Source organism: Toxoplasma gondii, chromosome VIIb (genome assembly GCF_000006565.2).
Source record: "Toxoplasma gondii ME49 chromosome VIIb, whole genome shotgun sequence".
NCBI classification, from domain to species: domain Eukaryota; phylum Apicomplexa; class Conoidasida; order Eucoccidiorida; family Sarcocystidae; genus Toxoplasma; species Toxoplasma gondii.
Window position 1 is genome coordinate 2,435,156 of NC_031475.1, and position 24,034 is coordinate 2,459,189.

General features: G+C 52.0%; 3 protein-coding genes across 3 annotated transcripts in view; 2 read left to right on the forward strand and 1 right to left on the reverse strand.

Moving 5' to 3' along the window:
- Nucleotides 1-98: 98 nt before the first annotated feature.
- On the forward strand, nt 99-5,828 carry TGME49_260230 (hypothetical protein; the record flags this gene model as incomplete). The annotated part of the gene is made up of 8 exons (XM_002365155.2): nt 99-1,125; nt 1,494-1,642; nt 2,244-2,375; nt 2,750-2,914; nt 3,455-3,608; nt 4,032-4,344; nt 4,688-5,260; nt 5,548-5,828. 8 exons carry the CDS (start codon nt 99-101, stop codon nt 5,729-5,731), a joined length of 2,697 nt encoding a protein of 898 aa, XP_002365196.2. The 3' UTR covers nt 5,732-5,828.
- A 1,465-nt stretch (nt 5,829-7,293) lies between these two features.
- TGME49_260220 (folate/biopterin transporter subfamily protein) lies at nt 7,294-11,167 on the reverse strand (the record flags this gene model as incomplete). The annotated part of the gene is made up of 1 exon (XM_002365154.2): nt 7,294-11,167. One exon carries the CDS (start codon nt 11,165-11,167, stop codon nt 7,997-7,999), a length of 3,171 nt encoding a protein of 1,056 aa, XP_002365195.2. The 3' UTR covers nt 7,294-7,996.
- A 2,721-nt stretch (nt 11,168-13,888) lies between these two features.
- TGME49_260210 (DnaJ domain-containing protein) overlaps nt 13,889-24,034 on the forward strand; it is an 11,459-nt gene continuing 1,313 nt past the window's right edge. The window contains exons 1-11 of the mRNA XM_002365153.2: nt 13,889-15,671; nt 16,015-16,200; nt 16,488-16,553; nt 17,435-17,641; nt 19,037-19,092; nt 19,359-19,441; nt 19,893-20,052; nt 20,614-20,758; nt 21,490-21,683; nt 22,460-22,564; nt 23,085-23,288. Coding sequence (XP_002365194.1) covers nt 14,586-15,671; nt 16,015-16,200; nt 16,488-16,553; nt 17,435-17,641; nt 19,037-19,092; nt 19,359-19,441; nt 19,893-20,052; nt 20,614-20,758; nt 21,490-21,683; nt 22,460-22,564; nt 23,085-23,288 — 2,492 coding nt within the window. The 5' untranslated portion in view covers nt 13,889-14,585. The remainder of the gene's footprint in view (nt 15,672-16,014; nt 16,201-16,487; nt 16,554-17,434; nt 17,642-19,036; nt 19,093-19,358; nt 19,442-19,892; nt 20,053-20,613; nt 20,759-21,489; nt 21,684-22,459; nt 22,565-23,084; nt 23,289-24,034) is intronic.

Below are 24,034 nucleotides of genomic sequence, written 5' to 3' on the forward strand. Positions count from 1 at the left end.
TGCTTGCAGCGCTGCATGCAGTTGCTGTCTCAAATCGAGAGAGCGGAACGAAAGAGAGAACTTTCCCCTCAAACAGGATGTGAGCGCCGGAGACGCAGATGGACACAAGGCCAGTCCAGTCTGCGTCTTCTTCCTTCTCGCTGAGTCGAATGCGAGAAGAAGGAATAAGACTCGACACAGAACAGAAGGAAGAGTTCTCTTCTCGAGTTCTCTTCTCGAGTTCTCTTCTCGAGTTCTCTTCTCGAGTTCTCTTCTCTGGCGCACCTTCTTCGCACTTTACAACGGAAAGAGAAATACGAGAGGCAACGTTCTGTTCTCGCGCTTCAGAGCCTCAGATTTCAACAAAGATGAGGGAGAACTGTTCGCGTCTTTCCTGGACGCGGGAGAGCGACATGCGTCGACGTAGAGCGACCTTCTCTAAAGGAGTTCCTTCTCTCCCCATTCTTCTCGTCTCCTCTTCTCTTCTCGCAAGACCTACGAGCTCTCGTTGCCGGAGAAGTCTCGATCGCCTTTGGTCTTCTTCATTTTCTCCCGCCTTCCACTCTCCTCGTCCTCTCTCTCTTTCTCCTCATGCATGTAAAGAGTCTCGTGGATGGCGGAGACAAACGTCTGCCGCATGCAGCGGCGAGACAGACCAACGTCAAGCCTCCTATGGAAGAAGGGCACCAGGCACCCCAGTCTTCGATGTACCAACGCGTTGTCTCTCTTTTCGCTCTTCCCCTTTCCTTTCACCCTCACTTTCCTTGTCCTTTCCCTCGACCTCACCTTCTCCTCGCCATTCTTGCTCCTCCTCTTCTTTTTCATCTTCCTCCTCTTCTTGCTCTCTCTCTTCATCTTCTTCCTCGTCTTCTTCTTCTTCTTTCTCAGCTTTCTCTGAAGTTTTCTTTTCTCTGTCTCTTTCGTCGCGCCGCTTGTCGCCGCGTACCCGCGAGAGGCGCCGAGAGGTGGAGGCCCTCATGCAGCCGAAGCACCCTCTTGTGAAGGCTGTGAAGCAAACAGCGAGTCCTCACCTTCCCAAGTATTTGCAGGAATTCGCGCTGCACCAGCAGGATGCAAGAAATCTCTGGAAAACGAGACTTGCCGCGAGTTCCCCAGTCCACCAGGCGCATGCAACAACCCAGGCAGGTACGAACATCGCGGAACACTGGAAGCCGAAGCTCAGAGATATGCTGCTGTATCTCTCACGCTCTTCAGAGACGTATCTGCCTCCCAATGTACATCGACCTGCATGCAGGCATCTCTCTCTCTGTCTCTCACTGCTTCTCTCTCTCTCTCTCTCACTGCTTCTCTCTGTCTCTTTCTCTCACTGCTTCTCTGTGTCTCGCTGTCTCTCACTGCTTCTCTGTGTCTCGCTGTCTCTCACTGCTTCTCTCTGTCTCGCTGTCTCTCACTGATTCGCTCTGTGTCTGAGTATCATTATGTCGTTATCTCTCTCTGCGTAGATGCTTGTGAAATGGTTGAGCGTTTTCATGTAGGTGCCTTTGCGCATGCAGCAAAGAGACCAGCGGGGAATGCGTCTCCAACTTCGCCGCATCCTGCTCACATGGACGCTTCTCTTGTGGCTTCTACCGCTGCCGACCTCTCGCGCATGCGGAATGGAAACGAGGCTCTCTGGACGGCTTTGGAGCGCAGAGCATTGCAGGTGAGAGAATGGCTAGCAGACAGCCGCTCGCGTTTCTGCTCGTCTGCGTAACCTGGGCCAGGGGATCAACGAGCCTTCTGTCTCGTTTCGAAGGTTAAGCGCATGCACTCAAGTGGTGGACGAACCGCTCCGAAATCAAGAAACACAGGGCGAATATCGACACTGGCACAGCCAGAGGTATGCATGCAACGAGAGGGAGATTTTCCAGAAGATCCTTTTACACTGTATGTCTCTCGCATACGTTCGTACAGACCAGCCGCGCGCAGCCAAGTGTCTACACCAAATTCTGCACAGGATCTCCCCCCATCCGAACTGTACTGAGATTGGAACATATTTACATATATATATATATATATATAATATGTAAAAGAGCATGTGACCAGCGGTGTTTACCTGGAGTCGGACAATCGACTCTAGTACTGATGCACATGTCCTGACGTCAAAAAAGTCTACGTATCTATCTTTGTCTCCCTGTCTCTTTCGTGTACATGGTTACATATATATATATATATATGTATATGTATATATCTGCTTAAAAGGTATATATATTTATGAGTACATGTGACGTTTGTGGGCGGAAGCTTGTCTGTTATTCTGTTAGTTGCGACCGCTGTTCGAGCCGAAGGAAATTTCTGTTTTTTTGAGCGCCCTGAGTCGGATGCGGCGATTCCCTCCGGAGGTGTTTAAAGCGTTCGCGCCTGTGGCCACACAAAAAATCGTCTACTTCAACTCGGTAAGATTGTCTTTCTTTTTCCACCTGCGTGCGTTTCGCAGAAGAAACATTTCTTTCTTGTCCCTCAAAACACTGCCCACACAGCCGCGCCATCCATATATACATATACATATACATATATATATATATATATGTATATATATATATATCTGTACAGCTACATAGACATGTACCTCTAACTGCGTAGACATCCATCCATACATATATGTCTGTGTCTGTCTCTCTGTCGGTAAGTTTATGTACATGAATTTCTGTGTACGCATAGCCTTCGTCGTTTCGGTGAACATGCATGGAGAGTCGCGTCGAGGAGCGTGCATGCGCATGCGTCGAGACTGGGCCGGCTGCCTGCCTGTGGCTCGAACGTTTGTCTCCAGAGTCACCTCTGCATGCTCCTCTCGGCTTATGCAAAGAGCCGTGTGGAGCCAGGTCCAGAGTTCCTCGCGGCCGTTCGCCAGCAACTGCTTCACCGCCTCGCTCTCCGGGAACTCCAGAGCCCCGTGGAACTCGCCATGCTTGTCAACGCCCTCGTCAAATTGAAGGTACCCTTGCGCTTGTCTCAGAACTCGCCTCTCTCCAGTGGGTGCTCGCGCGCGTTCTCGCCACTCTGCAGAGACCGCACTGTGGCGGTTCTCGTCTCTGCGCAGAGAGGGCAGAGTGCGAGTCTCCAGGATGTTTTCCTTTGTTTTTGTGGCGACGAGTTCACAGTGCATGCGCTGCGTTAGACATGCGCCCCTGTCTTCCGTTTGATGTGACGAAAGCCAAGGGAGCTCAAGCCGCATGCGGACTCGCAGGTTCCTTTGCAAGTCGGTATGAAAGGAACGCGCAAGTGGGTACAGGTGCACACAGAGAGAAATATACATATATATATATACATATATATATATATATATATACATATATATATATATATACATATATATAGACAAGCCGACGCCTTGAGAGATGGGGATATCTTTATACAGGTCGAGAGGGGAGAGCAGCGAGAGAGGTCGAGGCATAGGGCGATTTGGAAATTTCCAGACGCCTACAGAGCGACAGGTCCTCTTTGGCTATCTAAATATATGGCTTTGACTTTTCAGCTGTGCGAGGATCGAGGCTTAGTCGAGAGAGTCGCACAACATGTTCGTCAGCGTCTCTCTGTTGAAGACTTTCACATCCGAGAACTCGCCGTCCTCGCCTCCGCCTTTGCGGCTGTGAACTACTCGGATCTCGCTCTTTTCAGTCACATTGCGGGTAAGCGAAAAAACCCCCTTTCTGCGATTGCTGTGTGTCTCGAGCGGCGCGACTCGACATGGCCCGGTCTCTTCTGTTTCCGTTGTTTCCGTTGTTTCCGTTGGAGTTCTGTCTGCTCCTGGGTGCGTGAGTAAGTACGCAAGTACGCTCGCTGCCTGGCTTTTTCCATCGGAAGCGACCGAGCTCGCTGTTGCGCCTTGCCTCTCTGCGTTTCGCTCTATCAGCTCCGGTGTGCGCGCCCTGTCTAGAGCTCTCAAACCATGCCTGTGTACGCGGCAACGCGTTTCTGCAGGACTCCACTGTGAGGCGCGACCACTGCTTCTCTCGGTTTCGCCCACAACGCTTTCTTCCCTCGACGCCTGCACCTTCCTATCCACATGCACCTGCTTCTGGATGCGCTTGCTTTTGCATGCCTGCACACAGACGCAGCGGTGGAGACGATCAACGAGGCAACTCCAGTGGAGCTGGCGCGTCTGCTTCAGGCGTTTTCCTCTGTGTCGCCTTCGACGGCCCTCGGCGGCCTCGAGGAAGAACAGGAGCGCATTGCTCAGAGCGAGAGGAGACGAAAGAAGCTGGAGGCTCTTTTGGAAGTTTGCGTTGCATGTGCGAGAGAGAAGATCGCCTTCATGAGTGCAGACGAGCTTCTCCTTTCGGCCAACGCACTGGGACAGGCTTTCTCCGTTACCGCCTCGCCAGCGCTTCGAGACGATGTTGCGGCGCTTCTCGCAAGCATGAGGTGAGCAGCGAAACGGCAAAAAGGAAAGGGATGGAAACGTCGAAGACCTGCAGTGGTTTCAGATCTGATACCTCACCACGGACGGAGCGGCGTTGAAGAGAAACCTCAGAAGAAGAGGCGCGCGCGCGAGAAGGCTCGGAGTATACAGGGCGCTTCCCTTATGAAGCTCTGCTGCGTGCGAGCTGCGCAGATATCTGTCGGCATTCCGAGCGTTTTCAAGGACTGAGAAACCTGGACCTTTCCTCTCGTCTTCTTCTCGATGTGTGCCTCCACGCTGTGTTTCTCGGCGACCCCCAACCTCCACCGCCCTCCGCGATTGTTTCAACTGCTTCCGGCTGTACAGGTCCCTGGCCGTCGCGAGTCTCGCGGTCTTCAGTTTGAGCCAAATTTCTTCGCTTCTTTTCTCCTTCTCGCGATGGAAGCAGCCGTTCCCGCCTGCGGAGCTTCTACGTGTGGTGGACCGCCTGGGCGCTTTGACCTCTTCGGACGCTGTTTCCGGCGCTCGACATGGAAGCTCGCAGATCTCGCAGACTCGCCTGCCAGCTGAACTGGCCTCTACACAGATATCCATTCTCTTCTTCCTGAACCTGCTTCTCCAGTCTTCGCCTTCGTCGACCTCGGGGACTGCCGCAGCGTCTGGCGCCGCAGCGACGAGGGCAAAGACTCTTCAAGGGGTCCGGCGGCTGATGCGCACGTGGACCCCCAACATATTTCTCTCTTTCGCGCCTTCGCCTCTGGTCAACTCTTCGCTCGCGACAGAGAGACAGCTGGGCGAAGGCGAGACTCGCCTGCGAGCGCGGACCGCGGCCGCAGGGTCTGCGGAAGAGGCCGACTGTGGCGGGGAGACACCGGGACGAGGACCGCCTGCAGCCGTCCAGGACCTTCTTCGACTGCTGGAGGCGTTCGTTGGACTTCGGTGAGACATGCGACAAAGCAGACAACCTGCGGCGTCTCTGCTCTTGACACTCGAGTCGAGCAACGTTCCGTGCAGCCTTGCTTTCAGAGAAAGGCACCCTCCATGTTAGCCGACGCAAAGAGCGGGTGTGCTTCCAGAAACATATTTATATGTTCATGTGAAGTCATGCATGCAGTCGCAGTAGGGATATATGTCTCCCTCTCAGTATACATATACATATATATATATAAATATATATAAATATATATATATATATGTATGCTGTTTGTGAAACTGCGTCTGCTCAGGGATCCTGAAGAGAAAGAAGACGAGCTCTTGTTTCTTCGTGGATTTCAAGAAGCTGTGTTGCGTTGCCACACAGCGATCGATGGACTGGCGGCATCGCAGTTCCTTTTTCTGCTCGAAGCGCTCCGCCTTCCGGAGGAAGACGACTTCGTTCTGTTGATGAAGGAGAAAAACGCGAAAACGTAAACGCAAACGCGGAGACAAGAGATTCCCTCGCGCGGCGAGACAGGCTGCCCCGTTTCATGTTCATGAAACCGATCATTGCCGACGCCCTTGCCTACACATTATCTATCCATATATATATATATATATATATATGTATATATATGTATATATATATGTATATATATATATATATGTATATATATGTATATATGTATATATATATATATATATGCATGCGCTTGCAGTGTACAGATACTAATGTATGTATGTATGATTGTGTGTGTCTGCGCATGTATCTGTATCTGTATATGTGCGCATGTTGCATGCAAATGTGTGGCATGTAGGTAAACGAAAACAGCTGAGAATCCGCTTGCAGAAGGCAGTGAACCATTAACAACGCAAAGTTTTCATTTCGCTGGGGCGCGGCATCATCGTCGGAGTCCTCCGACGGTGCCCGTTAGCCATCTGCACAAACAGAAGCATCTGTCATCAACATAAACTCTCTCGACCTGTGCCTGGCTCTTCATTCTTCAGCCACCGCTACGTCTACTACTCACGTAGCGCCCTCTGTCTCTCTATAAATATATATATATATATATATACATATATATATATATATATTCATATTTACACATGTATTGCTTCCACAGGAGATACCACTGTCTCTGGGGTGTGTGTGCATGTCTCTCTTTCGCCGTAAATATGGCTCTCTCTCTCGCTCTCGGAATATCTTCGTTCCTGTCTACGCACGAGCCAAATGAGCTTCGGGCCGCTACAGTCGTGGGGTCACTGGTTCCTCGGTATTCACAAGCGGACCATGCGAAATCCAGCATTTATTTGTAAATGCAGAAAATCGATCGAAGGAGTTCGTACAGAAGAGCGTGTGCCTTCTCTCTGAAGGGCATCAGTGAATGCGTCGGAAGCGAGAGCGCGAACGGCAAGGAGACTGCTGGAGCTGTTTTCTCTGCCTTTCGCTTCTCTCTTCCTTCTTTCGCTCTTTTCTTCTCGACTCTCGTTTCTTCTCGCGCGGCGCTCTGGCGCAGTTTCCTAAACCACATGACTTTTTTCGCAATTTCCAAAAGGCGTTTGACAGGCGACGTCACTCCCTCAAGTGTCTCGTCTTTGCGCCTAAGACAAGGACAGAGCCGCCGACGCTTGGGCGACCGCAAGTCTCGAAAACTCCATGCACAAACCTTCTGAGAAATAGGCACTCACAAAGCTTCGAAAACAAGCATATCGAGGCACATGCAAGTGGATACGCTCTCGATACACTTGCTCAGAGACTTCTGCAGACATATATGTATATGTTATATGCACACATACATATACATATATTATATGCACACATACATATACATATATATATGTATATATATATATATATATATATATATATATATATATGTATATGTACTTGAATATTTCTCCATGCCTAAACGCGTATCAGTATATGTACATCAACAATAGAGAAACTGCCGGTGCGACGCCAGATTGATAGACACCCATTGTCAACGTAACCAGAGTGGTGTGTCTGTACACCGTGGTTTCTTCCCTCTCATGCACAGGTCTCAAAAACGCGAGCGCAAATGAGCGCGATCTCTGACATCGTCTTCGGCTTAAATAAACCATTTAGGTTGCCGACAACTGGAAGCGGCACCCGCGTGCGTTCCAAACATGTACAGGTCTGGGTCTCCCTCGTTCCGTTTCTGAAGAAGCTCGAATCCGGCTTAGACGCGCACAATTGCCGTTCTCCCTCATCTTTCCTACCTTGCTGTTCCTCTGTTGATTCTCTCTTTCTCTTTCCTTCATGCAGCCCGTTCCTTCGAACAAATGCGCGGCTCCACAGACACCCTCCCGTTTCCTCTTGCTTCTCTCTGTTTTGTCTCACTGTCTCGGTTTCTCATCGCGCGCCTCGAGCTTACTGGGAAGGGGAATCTGCACCTAAAACGGACACTAAAATAAGTCGTTATCCAAGGAAAAGGATCCACTGGTCGACGCCGACTGGTAGAGGACATGGGGTTCAAGACTGCTAAACAAGTTGCTTGAAAAGGCCATTTCTTAGATTTTTCGAAATCCCAAGCTTTTCTGGTGTCCACTTCATTTCCCCGTCAAAAACACATTTCTCCTCTCTCTCTCTCTCGAGGTCACTTTCTTCTTTCTTTCTCGCCCCCCCACTCTGGACGTCGTCGCCGCGGCTTCTCAGCGACTGCCGTGACCTCTCTTTTCTCTCGTTCTTCTTCAGGGCCGTCTGCTGAGCCGAGCGACTCCTCTGCAGACGGACATCCGTCACCGCTCTTCCTCGGTTTGGTGAAAAAGATACAGGTCCTTGTCTTCTGTCGACGCGGTCTCGTCGCCGAGAGTAGAGCGCTGGCTCCCGTCCTCAGCGTCGAGGTCCAGCTGCGGCCGCGTCTCCTCGACGAACGTCCTTCGCGGACCAAACGTATCAGAAAAAACTGCGTGCATGCCCAGCGAGGAGGGATCTGCGTCGGCTCGACGCGCAGCTTGAGCGAGAGGAGGACCTGACGGAGACTTGCCCTCACGCCTTCCGTGGTGGGCCGCCGCGCCCCAACCAAGATCTGTGGGAGAAGAAGACGTAAACGAAGAAGGAAACGGCGAGTGACGAACCGAGGAACTACATGAAACAGAAGCAGAGACGGATGCCGACTGGACAGAGAGAGGAGTCGAGATGTAAGAGACAGGGGCAGACGGCGTGTCCGACTCGAGAAGGAAGGAGGGAGAGTCTCTGTCAGGGAGATTGGAACTCGGAGGAGGAAGACGCGCCTTCGTGTACGGAGGCGTAGCAGTGGAGCGTGAGTCTGAAGAAACATTTTCTTCTGTGTTCCTTCTCCATTTCCTCATGTTTTCCTCGGCATGTTCCACCGGCAGAGCCGCCGTCGTCTCGGCATCTTCGCTCGCGAAAAGGACCTCGTCTCCAAACTCCCCCGCCTCCCCGTCAACGCGGCCTGCGTCCGACGCGAAGGTCGATCTTCTCTCCCCGTCCTCAGACCTGTCTTCCTCCTCGTAAACAGCGCTGCGTCCGCTCCTGCGACCGGCTCGCTCTTCCTCTTCTTCGAACGAAAGTGAAGACGAAGAAAAAGGAGAAAAAGGCCGACGCATGTGCTCTGCAGCGACAGCGTGATGGCCGACCACACAGACACCTTGTTCGTCTGCGGAGGCGCGTCGGACGCTGTCTGCGTTGGGGCCTTCGCTCGCGTCTTCCTCAGACGAAACTGCAAACGTTAACTCCGAATCTTGGCCTGAAAAGCGCGCTCTGGGCGAGTCCGTTGGAGACAGCTGGTCTGACGCGCAAAGGGAGTAAGAAGTCCTCGGACGCTGTCCTGTCGCCCCTCGCCGCACCCGAGCGTTTCGCGCTTGCGGCCGCTTCTCTCGGCTTCCCTCATGTCCGCCGCTTTCCTCTCCATCCTTTTTCCACGACGCTGCGACGCCTCCTCTCTGCCCTCTACGCGAGAAAGGGAAGAACACCGGGACGCCCATCGCGTCGGTCAAGTCTCCTCCCTCGTGGTCGTCTCCGAGGACGGGGAGAACTTGGAAAGTCGTTGCGTTTCCGAGGTCGACGTCTCCGTCTGTGTAGATTCGTTCTCGGCCAAAGATGCGCGGCTTTCTCGTCGCGTCGAATTCGTCTTCGTCCCGGTAGCCCCCAGAGTCCTCATCGTCTGTCGTGCTCAGCGCGTGGTGCACACAAGCACCGAACGTCCTGTTCTCTCTCGCTCGCGTCCTGTTCTCTCCCCTCGTTTCCATGAGCGCCAGTTCCGTCTCTGCGACCTTTCCACCTCGGGTGCGCCTCTCGACAGTCCGTCTGTGCACGTCGCGCGTCGCCTCGTCGCTGGAGACTCCGGCTTCGGCCCCGGCCTCGCTCTCCCTCCGCATGCAGTCGCTGTCAAAGTGCTCCAGCGACTCGTCCATCGGCGTACTGGGAAGCAGGAAGAGGGCCAGGGGAATCGAGGCCATGGGGAGGACGCAGTGGGCGATGAGAACCAGTGCAGGAAGGTTTTCGAAGTTGCAGGCATGGCCGTCCGTCGCAGTCGTAGTGATGTTTGCGGCTTTGATGGCGCGGATCCCGAGGAGCGTCGACACACTGTGGCCGAAGTTGCTGATGCCGGCGAGAATCGCGTAGACCGTGCTCTCGATTCTCGGAGGACAGAGACGCGAAGTCAGAATGACGCCCGGCATGTGAGAGAGCGTCCCGATCACGCTGAGGATGATCGCGTCGCCGAAAAGGTACATGAATTTGTCGGGGATGCCGAGCCTCAGGTTCAGCCGCGTCGTCATCACGTAGTCGAAGAGCGAAGCGAGGATGCGGACAGCACTCGTCAGCCAGAAGATGCTCCGGTACGTCCAGGAGGAGAGCGCGAGTTGGAAGAGAACGAGGCCGAGCCATGTCGCGAGGGTGCCAGCAACTGCAGTGTACGTCGAGTAGTAGGTGTAATCAAAATGCGGGCCGTCCGGAACGCATGCAGGGGAGGCGGTGTAGAAAAAGTCGAGGGCGCCGGAGATTGACACATGGAGAATTCGGTCCAAGAAAAAGAAGACGTTGCATTTTGCGAGTTGCGGCGGCAGACAGACCGCGCAGAGCACAATGAGGAGCACGGAGACGACCCCGCAGTACGGCAGAATGTACGTCGTGCCGCGGCCGCCGACGAGCGTGAGCACCGCGACTCCAGAGGCACCCGCCGCGACCGCAAAGGCCATCAGGAAAACCTTTTTGTGGTCTCGGAGTTTCTCCGTCAGCAGGGTGCATCCCGGACGCACGCGCTCCTCCATCAGGTAGTTCAACGCGATGGGCAACAGCGACTGGAGCGCGACGGGGAGCGCGACGAGGAACAGCGGCCGCGCGCCGAACCGGTCGCTGACAGGTCCGACGATGATGCGGCCGACGAACGCGCCGACGGTTGTGCAGGCGTTCACGAAAGTCACGAGGTTCGCGCCGACGCGCGGCTTGGCCACCATCACTTGGCTGTACATTCCCTCGCACATCAGATCCACCGTCGCGATCTGGACATGGACGCAGAAGAAAAGCAGGCCGATCAGCCAGGCTGCGTGACGCGCCGTCTCTCTGGCAAGGCAAAGCAGACAGACGAGACTGGCGACGCCTGACAAACTCGCGGCCAACATGTAGAAGCGTTTGTGGTAGCCGCCAACCGGGAGCGCGTCTGAGAGCAGCCCAATCAGGCCTTTCATGCCCCAAGGCACGTACGCGAGCGTGACGGTGCGTTGGTAGACGAGGCCGTCGTACCCGAGGTCCTTCATGAACGGCAGCAGCGAGTCAGTCGCTAAAATGTACAGGAATCCTTTGACTCCGACGTATGTGCTGAGCAACATGAGCGTGAACTCGAGGCCGACGTCGCGACGCACACTGTGCACAAAGTCCACGAGGCGAAGTGGCGACAACCGGCGACACCACTGCCGCGCACACAGCACGGCTTTCATGCGCGCCATGGACCCAAACGGAAACCGCCGACATACAGAGGAAGCGGGACTGGGAACCTGCGCGACAGCCGCTGACGCGAGTGGGTTGGACGGGTGAAAAAAAACGAAGGCGACGCCGCGTCGCTGGCAGAGAAGCGCAGCTGGAACTGGGTCTGGGAGTGCAGCTCACTGCAAGCGGCAAGGGAACGTCCGCAGACAGTTTGAAAAATCGACAAGCACAGGGGAAGACACGGAAGCACGCAAACGCGGCCCCGGTGACATTTTCGTCGGAAATGCGCGGAGCCGTGACGGGAATCTGGAGAAGCGGACGTCACTGCCACGAAACTCGCACTGCAGACAGAGACTTCTCTGGACGCAACCGAGCCCAGCAGAAGTTGCCACGAAAAACTCAAAAAACCGCACACCGACACGCCTGATGAGAAATGGCTTTTCTCGCGAGCGAAAACATGTCCAAGTGACCTGTCTCGCCCGCCACTCCGCGCCGTGCGCTGTGTGTTCTGGCCGTGATGCATGTGGAACTTGCACATTTTGCGGCACGCGCGGTGAGTTTCCCTCGCCACTTGCGCTATTTCCGCGGACGAGCGCAAAACTGCGCTCAAATGAAAAGGACAAACAAGGCTTGCACGCCATAAACTCGTTTTCGGATGCAAAACTCGACGGACTTAAAACGCGCTGGCAGGTCCAGACCAGCCAGCCGTCACCCCTTCAGCGAGCCATTCCCCGAAACAAAATGCCGCGAATCGTAACCATTTTCAAGAGTCCCGCGTCGAGAGCGATTTTGAACGATTCAGCAAAGAAGTACCACTCTCCTGAAACAGCTTACCCCAATTCTCAGACCCCAGAAGGCCTCTTTTCCACGGATGACGTTTCCTGCACAGAGGAATGCCACGCACTTAACCGCAGCGAGGTGCGTGCAGGTTTCTTTCCGCTGAGAACGAGTGAAGGGTGACCAACTGCCGTACAGAACCTAGTAGAAGCGGATGTTTCTGATAAACGCGTCTCCGACGTAGCCTCCAAAAGTGCAGAGACGTGACGTTCTAACGAACGCGGGTGTACCCGCTCGCGAAAGAAGCTCTCGCGGCGACAGGAAGTTCTCCTGTTCAGCTGTTGCTGGGGAGTGTCGACGACGAGTGCGACTGGTCGACGGATTGAGCACGACATGGTGGCCGTAACTTTGTAGAAGAGTCACGGGCAAACCGAAGTGCTTGTTCGCACCTGTGAACTGGACGTTACAAACTCGTGGAAAACAGGCTTGCCAAATCATCCGAGACCGGATAGAAAACTTCTGTTTGCTAGGAGACAGTTCCTTTCGCAGATTTCAAAGGGTCGAACTCCTTGGACGTACATCAGAGGATTCGTTTTCTTCAGAGAGCCACTAAGTACATAGAACGTTCAGTCCAGCGATGGCCTTCACGGCTCAGGCTGATATTCGACTTCGACAATTCCAGATGTCCGTATACCACGAATGTGTCCACCGACGACCACCGGAATTGCCAGAAAACGTTGCCGCGCATGGAACTCGACGCACTTAAGCAGATCGCTGCTTTCCTCTCCGTGATGTGTGCTCTTAGCAATTGTCAGACCACAGTCTGGAACGCGTCACGTGACCTGCACTTTGTCGCCGCGGTATCGTGCCTCCCCTCTGGGTCTAAGCCTTTGTGTGCCGCCTCCATCGGCTGCCTTCTGTTGCTGTCGGACTGATTAGCAAAGAGACTCGCCAAGTGAATATCGTGAGCCTTGCACAACTCAGACTGAAGTGCTGGATCTTCTCAAGCTTGCGCGGGATACCACAAGTCTTACTGCGCCTCACCCGATGCGCACGGAAAGCACAAGTCTCCCTTGCATCCGGGAAACACAGACACACAAGACATAAAACCCCCGTCTATTGCCACTGAACTGTGCCACTCAGTCTGGAGTACATTTCCCGGGACGGAAAGGCTGGGCCGTGGAACGTTCGACATCTCCCGTTCGCACAGACTCTTTCACCCGGACCCGTTGCCGGGGGAACGCTGTGCACGCGCCGCGGCAGTCCAAGGCTCGTCGGTGACCCATCGAGACTTCAAACTCGAGCTCGACTTTCATGTCGCAGCGGACCTGTGTCGGTTATTCTTTGCGGCTGGGAAAGGAAACTGCCGCCGATGTCTCTCACAAATTCATGTTGGAAACACCGTTCTGGGCGCCGCCGTGGTTGCTCGGCTCCGTACCAGCTGCTGTGCGCCCTCTCTACTGCGAGATGTTGGCGCTCCAGCTGGTTCCCGTCCAAGTTGTTTTCCTCCACACCTCGAAACTTTTCTTTCCCTCGTCTCAGAGGACGTCGAACCAGTGCTGTCTAAATAAAGGATTCTTTGACGTGGAACCCTACGGCCTGCCCTCGGCGTTCCCCGCTTGTGTCGACTGCGTTGGAGTCCTGTGCGCACGGTCACCTGCGTGACTCGGAATCCCGAGACGACCCGCTGTTGTCTTCGCCTTGGCAATCGTGAAGCAAGGCGAACGTGATCCACTGCAGAAGTGAATCTCGAGAAAAAAACTGGGAAACCTCCACCACACAGTGCTGTTTCCGGATGGAACGCGAGTTGCAGAGCCCCCTGTACACACCGGAAAGGCGGCCGCTTGCCCGCCCGCTCGCATGACTACTTCACAGAAAAGGCATGCAACAGCGCGCATGCGTCGACTCGGCGGAATCGGGAGTTTTCCGACAAAGTCTTCCTCTCGCCCAAAGGAAAAACGGCTATTCTGTTGAAACCGCTGAAAATCGCGGAGTCTCTCAGCCAGGCGCTCTGTCGAGGGGGAGAGGCAGTCCGCCTCGACAGCGCAGGTTGCGAAATGAATTTCTGTTTTGAGTCACGAGCCGCGGAGAAAGTTACGAACAGCAAGCAGAGCAAACAGAGCCTCCGCGACCTCTCCATTGGCGGTGTCCGCGAAGAAAAATTTTCAGGGCCTCTCTGCACATGCACATTCGTTCACTTTTTCCCCCTTCCCCGTGCGACTCCTTTCCCCGCTTCTTTCCGGTTTTTCGTCTTGCGGGCGTCAGATGCGCGCCTCCTCGTTGGTCGCCCACTTGCGCGGATCGTTTCTTCCTTTCCTCTCTCCTTGTCGGGCAACATCTGTGGTTTTTCTACAGCGCTCGGCGTCTGAGGCGCAGGACCCAGGATCCCTTCACCTCGTTGTCCAAGTCCGCAAACCGAGGACTACACAGCTGCCTGGCTGGCAACTCTGAATTCGAGTTCCAGCGCGCGGTGAGCTCAGACGGAAGCTCACTGGCGAGAAACAACAAAGCCTTTACTCCTTTTTACGCTTTTCTCCCCTTTGTTGCCTGCTTTTACGGACTCTGAAAGAAGTATCGTCCTTCCTCGCGGAAAGCCGTCATCAAGAAAAAGAAGCTTCGAGTGAAGCCCAGAATTCCAGTCGGCGGCGAAGCGACACAGCCATGGCTGCTGTCCATCCGCTGGCAAGTCGGACCCTTGGGGTCTCCTCTTTGGACAGCTTTTCTCTCCCGAGAGGCAAAACGATCTCCTCTGCGAGAAAACGAAGAATCGTGAGATCGCGGAGGTTCGGCCTATTCGACTGGCCTCGATCTCCTCTCTCACTTTCTTCGTCTCCCTTCCCTCATCCTTCTCTCGTGCTCTTCTCCTCGGTCCAGACTTCTTCCTCCTCCTCTTCCTCTTTTCTGCGGTCTTCCACGATTTCCTCTGCTGCCGTGCGTCCATCCTCTTCTTCTGCTTTCTCGTCTGTCGCTTCCTCGCCTCCAGAGTCTCGTTTCAGTCGCCTCCGACCAGCGCGAAAGCGACAAGGCCAGCGGGCCTTTTGCGGCTTTCTCCGCTCTCCAAAAAGTCCACCACTGCCTCGCTTTCCGTTTCAGGTGGAAAGCGGAGAAACAAGAAATCTCCCCTGCTCCACCTCTCCTAAAAAAGCCACTGACGCGCGCGAAATAAGCTCTCGTCGTGAATCAGGTGTACAGACACCGTCGCACCCTGTACACGAGGAAACAAGAAGCGCCGCGCGAGTCTTCGACCCTCCCCAAGCTTCGGACTTTCCTCTTCTCAGAGCGTTTCGCTGGTGGGTCTGTTCTCCTTCGAGGCTCTCGAACCAGTTCAAGTTGAGTTCTGACCAAGACACTCGCGATTCTTCCCTCTTGTCCTGGCGTCCGAAACGCGCCAGTGCCTCTCCCGTCTTGCCGGGCGTCTCAAACGGTCTTGCGCCGTTCTCGCTTCTCCGTTCCTCCTCTGGTACCAGGCCTCCAAGTTCCTTCACTGCTGCTCTCGCGTCTTCGGAAAGCCGACTCGCTGCATGCAACTTGCGATGGAGGATGTACACTCAGGATCGAGGAGGCGGAGGAGTGGAGAGTCCAGCCACTGATTCAGAAGCACAGGGAGGCTGCGAAGGAGACGGACATGCATCGCAAGAAAACGTGGAGAGAGGAACTTTCACTGAGGCCATGAGTCTCGAAGACGTTGTGTCCTGGACAGACAAAGCCAGTTCCTTGCCGCCTGGCATTGTCGAAGATGCCTTTGAAGTACGCCACGAGACGCGAAAGCGTCTTTCCTCGAACGCAGGCCTCTGACGGCGATCAGAAGCGTTTCAGTGATCAGAGAGCTGTTCGGGATGCAGGTTTAGAAGGACCGCTTGCATCGGTGTACAGACAGCCGATCTGCGAACAGTCCGACGGAGGGCTTCCTTCCTACTCGGGCGCCCTCAGAGACTTCTCCTTCGATTCGCCTTCGATTCTCCTTCGGTTCGCCTTCGCTCTTCTCTTTGTCTCAGGTTGCTTCGCTTTCCTCACGTTTTCCTCTGTTCTCTGTGTCTCTCGCTCTTTCGTCCACTTGGTTTCTCGCTGTCGTTTTTCTTCTTTTCTCCAGGAGATCCACCACGCGCCGCGTCGGTGCCCCGGCTGCGGCGCCGACTTGCAGACGGAGGATCCCGCGCGGCATGGCTTCGTCTCTGCAGAGAAGAAGGACGAATGGTTTAGCGGCCGTTGGAAGTCGCTCCCGAAGGCGAAGGGCGTCCCCGTCGAGAGCGTTCCCGACGGCGTCGAAGTCGTCACGGTGAGAAAAAGCGCGAAAAAGGGGGCAGAGCAGCCGCGGAGAGACAGCAGAGGCGGGGAACATGGGGAGAAGAAGAGCAGAGAAAGAAAGGAGAGAAGCGAGGGAGAACGAAGGAGGAGAAGAGAAGGAGAAAGGAAGAGGGAGCGATAACGCGAATGAGGAGAAAGACAGGGGGAGAGAGACAGAGAAGCAAAGTGTGTAGAACGAGAGGGAGGGAAGTGGAGAGAGATGAGGACAACCAACGCTGTCGTAGAATGCTTTCTGTCTTTCTGCCGCTTGCGTTTCAGGTGAAGAGTCCAAGATTTCGCAAGCGCACAAGGCTCTTGCTGTGTCGCCGATGCTACAGAATTCAGGTGTGATTCAGAGAGGAAAGATGGGGAGAGATCCGTCTCCAACAGCGTTATTGGTTTGCGTGACTCAAGGAGAAGAACGTTTCAGAAAGCACTGTGGGTTGTCCGATAAATACTTTTGTACTTTGTTTCAATAACGCCGGAATACTAGACTTGCTTTCTTTGATTTCATAAATGAAAAACTGGAGGGGAACCTCCCTGATTCGAAGACAGGCGGCGGCCAGTCGCCAAGAAGATGCAAAACAGGAACTCGCAGACGGTGAAGAGGAACGACACCAGAAAGAGAGCGAGAGACGAACTTCCGAGAGCACGAAAACGAAGGCAAACGGGTCTGACAGTAATCGAATCGCGATTGATTTATTTCTGCCTTCCTGTATCCACGCAAATATCCACGCATAATACAAATATCTATTTATATATATACATATATATAAATACATATATATATATATATACATATATTATATATATATATATTTCTAAGAGCGTGTTTGTGTAGTGCGCATGCGTGAGGGTGTACGTTGGGGTGTCTATACACTTCAGTAGGGGAGTCGATCTGATCTTCCTGCTCCACCGGCTCTCCGTGGACGGCTTCCTGCGTTCGGATCTTCTTTTTGTTGCTTCTTTTCTTCCACTTCCCCCTCCGTCTGTCTGTTCCAGGTGTCGCCAGTTTTTCTCTCTTAATCGCTTTTTCCGTAGCGTAGTCTCCCTTCTCTTTCTCTCACGTTCTGTCTTTCGCGTCCGCAGAATTTCCTTTTCTTCATCTCCCTGCCTTCTCCGCCTTCCCCTCTTTCTTCCGTTCTTCTTTCTCGCTTCTTTCTTTGGCTCCTCGTCTTCACTTCGCGGTCTCTTGGTTTTGCGAGTTCTTCTCTTGGATTTTGCAGATGTACAAGCAACTCGATGGTGACTGGGAAGCGGCCGCGAACGCACAAGATCAGCTGCTGCCTTCGCTCTCACCTGAAGCCGTCGTGCAGTCGATCGTGAAGACGATGAAAAAAGATTCTGTCGTCCTCAAAATCGTGGATGTCTGCGACCTCGAGAGCTCCGTCGTCCCTGAGCTGTTTCAGGCCTGTCGATCCAAACGCCTACATGTGAGAGGCTCGAATCGCATTCATTTTCTCGTCCTCTGGGTGGTGCTGTCCCGTCTCCTCCCTGATTCATGTTTCTCACCTCGCTTGCGCCTATTTCCTCCTTCGCGTTTCTCTTCTGCCTTCTTCGGGATGTCGCGGCCAGCGCTCACGCATGCGCGGTGAGGACCCGGCCGCCTCGAAGCGACTGCGGAAGAGCCTGCGACTGTCCTCGAACGGTCCAAACGATTTCCCTGCCTTCGCCCCGAGGGCATTCACTATCCTCGCCTCCTGCGCAGTTCTGGATACCCAACAGCTGTAGATACACTGAACAAACGCATAGAAGGCAAGATAAAGTGCAATGCAAAGACTCGTTTCAGTGGCGCGTCAGAGTCGGAGTATCCTCCATTTCGTCGTGATCGTCACTTTGGTAGTCAGTCGCCCTCCGGCGACTCTCGACATCGCGCTGTCTCTGCTGTCTATACGCCTCGCGTAGCATCCGTCTCTGGAGCTCTCTGAAGACTCACGCAATGCTGCAGAGAGATCCCTTCTCGTCCTCTGCGTTCTCTCCTCTCCTCTGTCTTCTCTTGCCTGTTCGTTTCGTCGACCTCTGGAACAACTCCGTTGAGTGCACGCACATTTCGCTGTATATACACGAACGCTGTATCTCCACAGATATTGAAATGCTGCCATATAGAGGCGAATCTACCCAAACATTCAGGACCTCATTGATCCTGACTTCTCTTTTCTCGTCACGCGACAAACGCCTCGTCCTGATCTCCTATATATACATGTATATGTAAATGTATATAAATGTCAATTGTTCATCTGTATCTCTTGGACGTATATAGTGTCTCTGTTCATTCCTATGGAGAAATGTCATCTCTCTCTGCGGTACGCGCTTCCTCACCTTTCGGTTGCCGCGACGCGTCCATACACCTGCCTCGCTCTGCACTCTCGTCTGTCGCGGATCCTCCGTGTTTTTAGGGCGTTTTTCCTGTTTTCCCTGGATATTTAAATGTTTCCACTTCGTTGTCAATGTTTGCATGCAATTCGCTGCATGACGACTCTCGTTCCCTTCTCCTTTGAGAGAATCTCGTCTCGAATTCTTTCGATGTTGTTCTTTTTCTCTTGGCACGCTGTTGTCACCTTCGACTCCACTAAACTGCCTTTCCAACACCCCAGAAACACCGGAGAATGCGTAACCTCTTTTCGCATGCTCAGTGTTTGTGTTCCTGGTCTCTGTTTTCTCTGTTTTCTTTACGTTTTTCTCTCCGTCGATCTCTCTAAAGAAATGGTGGAGCCGAGGTCGCTCCGGTTTGCGCTTCGTCCCTGTTCTTTCCTTCCGCGGTCTTTGTCGCCTTCTCCTGTGGAAAGTTCAAGAAGGTTTAATTTCCGTTTTCTTCGTTGTCTCTGCAGGTCATTTGGCTGATCAACCGAGTTGACTGTCTTCCTCGCACTGCGCAAAAGCGAGAGTAGGTGTATCGCGTGTCTCTGAGGAAAGTCCTCTTCCCCTCCTTTCCTCGTTCTCTCTTCTCCTGGTCTCTACACCAATTTCGACTGTCTCTCGGCTGTTTCCTCTGCGGAGGCGCGTCTGGCCTCTCGCTCGGTGTTTCTGCACTTGGTTTTCGCGTCTGCGAACGTTCATTCCTCGAAGAAGAGTGCATTCGCTGTCTTCTTCGCCTTCCTCGTAGCTTGCGTTTAAGCAGCGTTCTGCCTGTCTGTGTGTGGAACTTCTCAGAGTGAAAGAATGGGTCAGACGCATGGTGAGGCAGATCGACAACGTTCACATCGACGACTGCATTCTCGTTTCCTCAGCCACGGGTACGCGCTTCGGTGTTTTTATCTTCTTGTGTCTTTCATTCCATCTTGTGATTTTCGCTGCGTCCGTCTCCTTCTCCTTAGTTCCTGTCTTACTACTACTTCTTCTCTCTCTCTCTCTCTTCGTCTCGTCTTTCTTGCGTCTGTCTCTCCTGTCCATCTGTTTGTTCGACTTCGTCTCTCCTCTCTCGTGCTACGCTTTCCTCTGTTCCTTCTTCTGTCTCTTTCGCTTCTCTTTTCCTCCCACAGCGTATGCGCCTTCCTCTCGGACTCGGTCTGCTCTTTCTTTTATCTCCCTTTCGACCTCTCTTTCTCTCTCGCTTTCTCTCTCTCTCTCTTTCTCGTCCTCTCCGCATCTTTTCGCTCGTCTTCGCGTTCCTCCTTTCTCCCTCTCTGACCTTCATTGGGCGGTTCTTTCTGTTGCTCCTCGATTTTGTTCCTGTGCGTCCGACAGGGCATGGATTCGACGAACTCGAACGGCGGCTGGAACTGCTTCTCGTCCCGACTCCGGGGGGTGTATGTACAGTTGAAGGTCGGCGTATCTACGTGGTGGGCCGCGTCAATGCAGGGAAGTCCACGTTCGTCACGCGGTTCCTCAAATTCATAAATTACAAGTAAGGAGAAAAGCCACCAAACAGGAAATCCTGTGTGAGCGCGTCGAAGCGAGTCTGTTTTCGCTCTCGACGAGTTCCTCCCCAACTCCTCGTTCCTTGCAGCTGCGCGCCTTGCCTCGCCGCGGCGCCTTCGAAGTAACAACGCATGCGCGGTACCTGGACGCGCCGCCTGTCCCGCAAACCGCGGAGCAAGCGCATGCAACGGAGACGAGATCAGAACAGGCCAGCAACCTCGAGTCAGAGCGGTTCGAAGAAAAAGAGTCAACGCGATCTCTCGACGCGAAGAAGGCTTCGTTGTCGTGGAGAAAGCGAGGAAGAGCAGAGCTGCGTTCAAAGCCGGCGTCAATGTCTAACGGATTCGAACGAGCCGCACAAAGACGTTTTCAGAGACAAAAAACAGAGCACATGCAGAAAGAACGCAGACAGGAAGCAAGAATGACAGGAAGGAAGGATGCATGAAGAGAACGGGAAAATGGTGGAAACGAACAGTTGGCGAAGCACGAGGGAAAGCGAGAGAAACGAAGTTTCAGTAATTTTTTAAAATTCGATTGTTGTCCCTAGGCATGCAGGGACGATTTTCATGAAGCGAGCTTCTGGAGGCGTTACGCGGTCGGCTCTTCCAGGAACGACGCTCTCTTTTCTCCCCTTTGGTCTGCCACAGGGTTTCAAACTCATTGACACTCCCGGCATCCCTTCGCGACATCAAGTAAATGCTCCCATACATATATCTACATACATTCACAAACATATACATATATATATTTATATTTATATACATATATATATATAGATGCATACTTGTCTTCTGTCTCACCTGTTTTTCTCTCTGTCTACCTATCTGTAGGTACCATTATCTATAACTGCGCATGCGTCCCTCTACGTATTTGCATGCACGTACAGTTCCTCATTTATATACATAAAAACTATATATGCTTGTAATGATATATATATATATATATATGTACATATATAGTTGTTTATTTATGAGTATCTCTGTGTATCTGTGTATGAACGGAGTGTTGTTTTAGATGGAGTTCGAGGCTTCTAGAACAGAGCAGAAACAGGCGCTCACGAAGACGCCGAATGCCAAATGGTAGAGGCAGTCTGTGCGTCCGTGTCACCTTGGATCAAGAGTGATTTTCGTTTGTTTAGAGAGCGAAGGAGTCGACACTGTTTCTCGAGATCCCGTCATCACTGCTCCCCTGGACTGAGTGAAAAAGTAAAAGGTTTTAGAGTTCAAGATCCTTTTCTCCTCAGCGTGTGGACCGTTCCTCCCTTCGTTCGGCCTCTTTCTGACTTTCTTTCAGTCGTTTCCTCTTTCTTATCTCCCTGTAGATCACTGCCTCGTAGCGCCTTCGGTTTACCCGGCAGACCTCTGCATGTGCGCCCTGTGGCCGCTTCGTTTTGCTTTCCTGTTCGCTTCGCGTTTCTTTCCAGATCACTTCTCTGCTTCCCTTTGCGGCAGACTTGTACTCCATAGTTCCGTCCAAACGCCTGCAGCCGATCACCTACGCTATAACTGAAGGAAAGTCTCTGCTCATCGGAGCTTTGGCGCGCATCGATCTCGTCCAAGGTTCCACTGCTCTCATCACATGTTTCTTCTCCCACAAAATCACTCTCCACATATGCAAGTAAGGAGCTCTGAAAGGTTGGGGGACCTCTCAGGCAACGTTCTGCGAACTGCCAATACAAACACACGTACAGACGTAAATACATATGCGTACATAAGTAGATAGACGCATACAGCCAAATTAGACACCGTTACATGCATATATATATATATATATATACATATGTATATATATATATATATATATATATATGTACATGTGTCTGATTTGCAATCATGCGCATATGTTCAACTACTATATATGTATGCAGATCTAAGTATTTCTTCAAGCCGTATATATATATATATATATATATATATATATATATATACAGGTGCAACTAGATAGAAGGAGCTGAATACGAATGAATATGTCATATGCATATCTATCTACATATATGCATTTGAGTTATGCGGTGAGTTTCCGTGCATGCATGCGCGTACAGAAAACCGTGCACGCATACGCATGTTTATTTCTGTGGATAAATATATCTCTATATACATAAGTTGCCCAGTTGACTGAAGCGGGTGTACAGCTGTTCAAGCCCCCAAACCGTGGCACACACGTACGTACATATATATATATATATATATACATATATATATATACATACATACATATGTGGATGCAAATCTATATACATATACATGTGTAAATATATACTTATACCTATATATATATATATATATATATGGCTGTAGAGGAGGTTGTACACACGCATCTTTTGAGTGTCCATGTGGATAGTTGTAAGCGTGGAATTGATTCTTTTGGTGGTGGAGTTTGTGGTGTGTTTTCAGGACTGTGAAGGCGGCAGATCTTTTGTCAAGAAAAGCATGCACGTTTCTCTATCCCCCGCACCTGCCTGCTGGATTCGACAAGCTGCAGCCTCTTGTGAGACACAGGTATGAGACACAGAAGAAGAAAGCCAGGCGTCAGGGTGAACGGAAGCTGCGGCGAAGAGAAGAAACAACGAGAAGAAGAGAGAAGAGACAAGAGGCGTGAGAACGGAAGGGAGAGAAGAAAGACCAGATGAGGCGGAGCAGGAAGAGCGTCGAGTCTGGTGTCGACTCCACGAGATTCTCAGGAGGACGATTGCATTCTGTTTCGAACGTCAACGTCACGTTTTCAGCGTTGTCTCGTTTTCTGCGAATTCGCCTGTGGGTCTCGCGTCTTCTTCGAGCGTTGCTGCCAGCACTGGGCTTCTTTCCAAGCATTCGCATCTCCCCTCAAGTCACTTCCGTTTTCACTCTTGTCTCTACGTCCTTCTGCGTCACGAGGTCTCTTCGATTTTGACGTCTGTTTCTCTGTTGCGGACTCTTGGTTCTGTTGCGCTGTCACTCTCGCAACCGCCGCAGCTCTCTTTCCATGCCTTTTTACATTCAAAAAACCGAGTTTTTGATTTTTTTTCTCTGTTTTTCGCAGCGTGAAGGTGCATGCAGGCAATTCGCTGGCATATGACGATATCTCGATCGCAGGACTGGGATGGATTTCTGTCGCGGGATCCGCAGGACCGAAGGAACTCCACGTCTGGGTGCCTCAAGGCGTCAAAGTGTTTCGCCGGCCTGCCATGCTCCCGCGACAAATCCGCACCACTGGCGTCGAAGAGTTCCACGGAAAATCCCCTCGGTAAAACAGAAAACGATTCACAGTTCTCTTTTCTCTCCAGATGTCAGCACAACTCCACCCCAATCACACAGCCGTTTGCGGCCACCCAACATGTCCACACACTGAAACTGCCTACACATTTACATATACATATACACGCACATGTATGCATATATATATATATATGTATGCATAGGTCTATGCGTATATATATATATATATATATATGTTTCATGAGCGCAGGTCATGTGCATCGGAAGTTGTGTTTTTTCCGTTTTTTTCGCGCTGTTTGAGTCTGTCCATCTCTGTGTCCTGAAAACGAACGCCACAAACGGATGTGAATTTTTATATTTGCAAAGAAATGCAGAAACGCGACAATCACACTCAAACGTCGTGGAGTGACACATCACTTTTCTCGTCTCTATCACTTGTCTCCCTACATGTCATATATATATATATATATATACATATATATATATATATACATATATATATATATATATATACATATATATATACATATATATATATATATATATATACATATATATATATATATATATATATATGTACCGGGAGAGAGAGGGACAGGGAAATTCATGTGTATCGATGTCTGTGCATCTATAATTGTGTTTGCGTTCTACATGTGAGGAGAGCGGCGGACCTCTTCATGGGTGTCTACAAATATGTGTATATATACTTGTACATGTGGATACGCACAAGTGTGTCCATGGCTGTGCATGCGTTTAGGAGGGACCTGCGTCTGT